At 47.3% G+C, this 7,270-nt stretch overlaps 1 protein-coding gene across 1 annotated transcript in view; it reads left to right on the top strand.

Moving 5' to 3' along the window:
* The window catches only part of Dnah2 (dynein axonemal heavy chain 2), a 125,824-nt gene that overhangs the window by 59,605 nt on the left and 58,949 nt on the right, over positions 1-7,270 (top strand). Inside the window, 6 exon segments of the mRNA XM_021213005.2 lie at positions 1,625-1,781; positions 1,905-1,987; positions 2,095-2,275; positions 2,595-2,733; positions 6,046-6,263; positions 7,093-7,194. Coding sequence (XP_021068664.1) covers positions 1,625-1,781; positions 1,905-1,987; positions 2,095-2,275; positions 2,595-2,733; positions 6,046-6,263; positions 7,093-7,194 — 880 coding nt within the window.

Genomic DNA, 7,270 nt, shown 5'->3' with positions numbered 1-7,270 from the left:
TGATGAGAATAGTCGAGATTTACTTTTTGAAGGCTATATGTTCCTCTCTCTCTCTCTCTCTCTCTCTCTCTCTCTCTCTCTCTCTCTCTCTGTGTGTGTGTGTGTGTGTGTGTGTGTGTGTGTATGTGTGAAGGCCTCCTGCTTCCTGACCTCCTAGTACTGGAGTTACAGGCACACTTGGTCATGGCCAGCTTTTCGTATGGATGCTGGGGTCTGAACTTCACGCATGCACAGAACTGCTTTTACCCTCTGAGCTCTCTTCCTGACACTTCAAGTTTATCCTTTGCTCCGTCTGTGTAGCTGGAACTCCACAGCCGTTGACCGTCTCTCCCAACTCTGTCCACCACAACCCCTGGAACTACCATGCACCTTCCTGCTTTCATGATAGCATTTCTTCCTCCCCCTCTTCTTTTTTTCTTTTTTAAGATTTTTTTTATTTATATGAGTACACTGTAGCTGTCTTCAGACACACCAGAAGAAGATATCGGATCCCATTACAGATGGTTGTGAGCCACCGTGTGGTTGCTGGGAATTGAACTCAGGACCTCTGGACGAGCAGTTGGTGCTCTTAACTGCTGAGGCATCTCTCCTGCCCATCTTCCTCTTCTTTTCTGAGACAAGATCTTATTCTGTAACTGTGGCTGATAGAGGACTGGCTTTGTAGTCTAAGCTGGCCTTGATCCACCTGCCTCTGCTGGGCTTAAAGGCCTAGCCCCCATATCTCACCTTTCTTCTTTTTTGAAGGCTGAATGATTTCCCATCATATACCTCATTTTCTTTTTCCGTGCAATAGTTAGACACTTAGGTCAATTCCATCTACACCTTGGCTGTTGTGTACAGTACCGCAGTCAGCATGGGGCCCATGAGTGCAATCAAGCCTGTGTCCTGTAACCCTGCCTCTTTCCCCATGTCTCCCTCCTGCTCCAGGTTATATATCATAGCTAAGCCTTTTTTTTTCATACAAGAAGCTTTGTTGTTGGTGGTGGTGGTGTTGGTGGTGTTGTAGCCAAAGTGGTTTTTGCCTTTGAGCCTAGTTTAAGAAAAATTTTCCCTGTTTCAAAGTCACAAGCACATTTGCCTACTCTTCTTCTGATCATGTGTGTAAGTCCAGCCTGACCCCTGGGTCTATAAGTTATTTGCTCTCTAAGCCTAAGTTTCCTCATCTACAGATAGGATGATAGCACTGTGCAGTGTGGAGTGCTTGTGAGAATGAGAGTTTCAGGGGAAGCACTTAGCCCAGCGCGTGATCCCTCCCAGGCCTGCTCTGATGGATTGCTTGTGTGCACACCTGCCTTAACTCCCTCTCCAGAGAATCAGCGCTGGGAGACTGACACATCAGTTTCTTTATTCCCTATGGTGCCTAAGATTACACCTTAGAGCCTATTTAGCAAGATCTGTTGAATCATAAATTAACAAATAACCAGAATTATAAATTTCCAATGCAAAGAAGCAAGAGGAGTGATTTTTTTTTTTTTTTAAGTAGTGCTGGGTATGGAATGCCCCTCACACATGCTAAGCAGGAGACTGAGTCACACTAACCACCCCCACCCCAGGGCTTGATAATGACACTGCTAGTAGGCTCTGCAGCTGGCCTGCGGGTGAGACTTCCTGTTCTGGGCCGCAGGCACTGGGACCAGGTCAAAGAGGAAGTCCAGCGGGAGTTTGATCAGGAGTCAGAAAGCTTCACCTTGGAGCAGATTGTGAAACTAGGGATGGATCAGCACGTGGAGAAGATTGCGGAGATCTCGGCCTCTGCGACCAAAGAGCTGGCCATAGAAGTGGTATGAGGATGGCCCCACCTCCTCAGCCTTCCAGCCATGCCGCATTTGAGGGCCCCTCCCCAGCACCCCTAACCTTTGTGGACGAGATACCTGGTTATTCTGTCCCCTAATTTCTCTTCACAGGGATTACAAAACATTGCCAAAACCTGGGATTCGACTCAGCTAGACATAGTACCCTACAAGGACAAGGGCCATCACCGGCTCAGGTAGAGAGGACTCTATGAGGCCGGCCGTGGGACCCGAGCTGAAGAATGAGTGAGGCTGAAACATTGAAAATGGTTATGGTCAATGACTCCAAGCCTCTGTGTCCCAGGGGAACAGAGGAAGTGTTCCAGGCACTGGAAGATAATCAAGTGGCCCTGTCAACCATGAAGGCATCTCGATTCGTGAAGGCCTTTGAGAAGGATGTGGACCACTGGGAGCGATGCCTCTCTCTCATTCTGGAAGTTATTGAGATGGTCCTCACTGTGCAGAGACAGTGGATGTACCTAGAGGTCAGAATTGGTATCCCCAGGGCTCTCCCTGCCCCTGCTCCAGCTCTTCTTAAGTCACTGTCATCAGACACACCAGAAGAGGGCATCAGATCCCATCACAGATGGTTGTGAGCCACTGTATAGTTTCTGGGAATTGAACTCAGGACCTCTGGAAGAGCAGTCAGTGCTCTTAACCACTGAGCCATCTCTCCAGCCCTTGTCATTGGTTTCTAACAGTCTGACCCTTCTACAAAGTTGACACCTCTGGTATGGGAGCAGGGAGCAGAGGGTGGAGGGTGCGTGAGAAACAGCCTCTCATGCCGACTCGATGGCCTCTCAGAATATCTTCCTTGGAGAGGACATCCGGAAGCAGCTGCCCAATGAGTCAGCCCTATTTGACCAGGTCAACAACAACTGGAAAGCCATCATGGACCGCATGAACAGAGACAGTAACGCTCTCCGGAGCACCCACTACCCAGGTAAGAGCTCCGCAGGCAATCCCTCGTGCAGCCTTCGCTGGTTATACGCATTTGAGGATCGTGGTCCCGTATGCATCATCACCAAAAGAGGTGATGTCATCACTATCACGCTTAATACCCTTGTGACTGTGAGTAGTAATAGCACCACTACTTAGTAACACTTGCTAATATTAGTCATAAGTATTATTTCTGATTATTTTTATTTTTACTGATACTTAGGGGACTATCACATAATGGTCTAAAGCATGGGCTGCGGAGCTAGTCCTGGGTTCCAAACCCAACACAGGCTTTATTGGTCGTGTGCATCTTGCAGCTTGCTTCCTTCATACTCCAGTTTCCTCATCTGCCATGGGAGTTGTTTTAAGAGCCACAAAGAAGTGGCCACTCTTCCAGCACAGGGGGCACAGGGAGGGGGATGGGGGCTGGATTGTTCTCAGTCACCCTGACTGAAAGCTGCTCTTTTCTGGCTGAGTCCCAGAGGCAGCGTTCTCTGAAGTGATCTAGGTGCTCAGAGTGACTCACAGAGCCACGGAAACAACGATCCCATTGTTGACTACAAAGAAGAAGCATCTGGTCCAAGGTTTCTGAATCCTTCTGTGGTATCCAGAGGTCATCTGGGGTCACCCAGAGGCTCCAACAGCCTGCAGACACTATACATGCTTAAAGGCACTGGGGGGTGCTGCCGGAGTCACACTCATGGTCATGGTCACTGGTGTGTCTTCCAAAGGACAGAACCTGGGAAGACATGGGGAAACCCCTAAGGGGTAGGGCTGTAGACCCAGAGGAAACTAGGATTTCTGGGACTTGTAGATAGAATGCATCATGCTCAAAATCTCAAATTGGCCTGTGTGGTAGATCTTTTCTTTTCTTTTCTTTTCTTTTCTTTTCTTTTCTTTTCTTTTCTTTTCTTTTCTTGTTTAAGATTGATTATTATTATATGTAAGTACACTGTGGCTGTCTTCAGGCACACCAGAAGAGGGTGTCAGATCTCATTACAGATGGTTGTGAGCCACCATGTGGTTGCTGGGATTTGAACTCAGGACCTTTGAAAGAGCAGTCAGTGCTCTTAACCACTGAGCCATCTCTCTAGTCCTCTTTGTTTCTTTCTTTCTTTCTTTCTTTCTTTCTTTCTTTCTTTCTTTCTTTCTTTCTTTTTCTTTCCTTTCTTAATTTCTTTCTTTGATAGTCAAAGGGATGTGTGTTTACTTCAAGAACACAGTTTTGAGTTTAGGCTGTGCATATTCTGTGAGTTGTCTGGGTGTGCGGGTTTGTGTAGTAGTGTGTGTTTGGTATACACACATATGGTATGTACACGTGGATGCCAGAGGGTGTGGATGCCAGTGGCTGACCTTGAGTACCTTCAGCTATCAGTTACCTTATTTATGTTTTATTTTACCTTTTTATTCTTAAAAAAAAGATTTATGTATAACATATTCGGTGTTCTGCCTGCATGTATGCTATAGGCCAGAAGAGGGCACCAGATCTCATTGCAGATGGTTGGAGTCACCATGTGGTTGCTGGGAATTGAACTCAGGACCTCTGGAAGAACAACCAGTGCTCTTAACCACTGAGCCATCTCTCCAGCCCCTCTTTTTATTCTTGATATTGTAATGTAATTACAACATTTCTCCCTCCCTTCCCTTTTCTCCTTCCCAGCCGTACCACCTACCCCTCTGCTCTCCTTCAGGTTCATGACCACTGTTTTCACTGATTGTTATTGCATATGTAGTTGTGTGTACACATATGTATTCCTAATCATAACTGGCTCGGTCTATATGATGTTACGTGCATGTATGTATTTAGGGCTGACCACTTGGCCCTGGACAACCAATTGTTGCTTTCTTCCTGGGGAGGGCCTGCTCTCCACCCCCAGCTTTTCCTCAGTTTCCTGGATTCTTCCTATGTGGCAGAGGCCTCACGGGCTTCTCTCCATCCAAACTAGTGTGCTCTCTGGTGTCTGGGAGTAATGCTGGTGAGGCATTATGGGTGTGGCTTCTGCTCTTATTAGGAGCCACACCCTCACATCAAACTCCAGGGTGCTCTGGCTTCTGTCATCCTTCTGCCTCTTCTCTGGCAGTGTTCCTTGAGCCTTGGGGGCGAGAGTGTTTTGTAGATGTGTCCATTGGGCCTGGGCTCCACAACTCTGCATTTTAACTGGCTATCTGTTTCTGTAGTGGTCTCCATCTGTTGCAAAGAGACGTTTCCTTTGATGAGGGGTGACAGTGTAAGAACAAAGGTTTATAGACTGTTGTTAGTGATTGTGGTGGTATATATATATATATATATATATATATATATATATATATATATTAAGCTTGTGGTTGTAAATTCTCTTCCAATAATCACAACCTTACTGTCAATGAGTAGTACGTGTCTAGGTGTCCAGTATCAGACATGGTTTCCCTCTTGTTGAGTGGGTCTTCAGTCCAACTAGAGAGCTGCTGGTTACCTCCAAGGTACGCATGCCAATGCTGCACCCTTGGGGTCGTTGTGTGCTGGTCACTGGCGTGGTTCATAGACTCAGAGCTGGGTAGGACTATTGGTTCCCCCTCTCCTTTGGAAGCTTGCGTGATGCTTTCTGGTACCTTAAAGCTAGTACTCGGGGGTCATTCAAGTCAATTCCATCTCAGGGGTCTCTGGCCCTGTTTCTGAAGTACATGATGTCCTTAGCAATAGAGACTGACCTGGCCTAGGGGTAACCATCTACCTCTGGTGGTTGACCAACGGTAAACAGCAATAGGTGCAGAGTGACCAACGGTAACAGCAATAGGTGCAGAGTTTGGGAGTCTCTTGAAGAACCCTGGCTTTGTGTTGGATCCTACTGCCATTTCAGAGGCAGGGGGGCCAAAATTCAGTGATGTTAATTAAAGTGTTAGTGCACTAAAGACTATTAGAGCGGTGGCCTTCTGCCTCCTGGTCAAGTGCCCTCTGTGCTGTCATTGACAATTGCTGTCATTGTGTGCCTGCGATATGCCTTTTAATGATTTGGCTTGTTGGATTGTGTAAGCTGCGGAGTCATTTTCAACTTCCAGAAACTCTTGGGTTGAACAGTGAGGCTCCAAGTTTTTAGGTATAATGGGACTATTGTTCCCAAGACTGGTGAGAAGTGGAGCTAACCCATATGATGCATAGTTAATAATGTACGAGCACTCGACATGTAATCGTGTGTAATGACTAAAGGAAGAGAGGGGATAATTATTCAGAAGAGCCGGGGCTATTTCTCTGCCTTCAGAAGCCCATGTCACTCTGTACCTCAGCCTTAGAGCCAGGAAAGGAAGTGTGAAAAACGTCACCCACTGCCCTTCTTCCCAGGACTCCTGGAGACACTGATAGAAATGAACACAATCCTGGAGGACATTCAGAAGTCTCTGGACATGTACTTAGAGACCAAGCGTCACATATTCCCCCGCTTCTACTTCCTGTCCAATGATGACCTGCTGGAGATCCTGGGCCAGTCCCGTAACCCAGAGGCTGTGCAGCCACACCTCAAAAAGTGCTTTGACAACATCAAACTGCTGAAAATCCAAAAGGTCAGAGGAGGTGGCCATGACGGGAAGGCGGGCCGGGAAGGAATGGTGACGTCATGGTAGTCAAGGCTTTGGAGGGGACCATACTCTGCCAGCAGGAGAGTGACATTTGTTAATGACTGTAGAGTCTCATATACAGCTTTCCAGAAGTGGCAATGTTGAGAGGAGGAAAGAGAAGAAATGGCCTTTAAAGGGCTTGAGTCAGCCGTTAAAAGCACTGACTGTGCCGGGCCGTGGTGGAGCACACCTTTAATCCCAGCACTCGGGAGGCAGAGGCAGAAGGATTTCTGAGTTTGAGGCCAGCCTGGTCTACAAAGTGAGTTCCAGGACAACCAGGGATATACAGAGAAACCTTGTCTCGAAGAAAAAAAAAAAAAAAAGCACTGACTGCTCTTCCAGAGGTCCTGAGTTCAAATCCCAGCAACCACATGTTGGCTCACAACCATCTATGATGAGATCTGATGCCTACTTCTGGTGTATCTGAAGAGAGGGACAGTGTACTCACATACATAAAATAAATAACTAAATTAAAAGTGTGTGTGTGTGTGGGGGGGTGTTAGCTGGGCAGTAGTGACGCACACCTTTAATTCCAGTACCTGGGAGGCAGAGGCAGGCAGATCTCTGAATTCAAGAGAGTTTTCCAGTTCAAGCCTGGTCTACAGAATGAGTTCTAGGACAGCCAGGGCTACACAGAGAAACCCTGTCTCGAAAAAAAAAAAAAAAAAAAATAAAAAAAAAAAAAAAAAAAAAAAAGAGGAGTGGGTGGGTGTTAAATACTTCTAGAAGGTTACAGAGAGTGAGGCTTGGCACGGGTAACTTGTCTCTTTTGCAGGTCGGGGGCTCCAGCAGCAAGTGGGAGGCAGTGGGAATGTTCTCAGGCGACGGCGAGTACATTGACTTCCTCCACCCAGTGCTTCTAGAAGGACCGGTGGAGGTGAGTGGGGCCGAGGTCTAGAAGGACCGGTGGAGGTGAGTGGGGCCGAGGTCTAGAAGGACCGGTGGAGGTGAGT

The sequence above is a fragment of the Mus pahari genome, chromosome 14, assembly GCF_900095145.1.
Source record: "Mus pahari chromosome 14, PAHARI_EIJ_v1.1, whole genome shotgun sequence".
In the NCBI taxonomy this organism is placed as follows: domain Eukaryota; kingdom Metazoa; phylum Chordata; class Mammalia; order Rodentia; family Muridae; genus Mus; species Mus pahari.
This window is presented reverse-complemented; position numbering and strand designations above follow the sequence as displayed.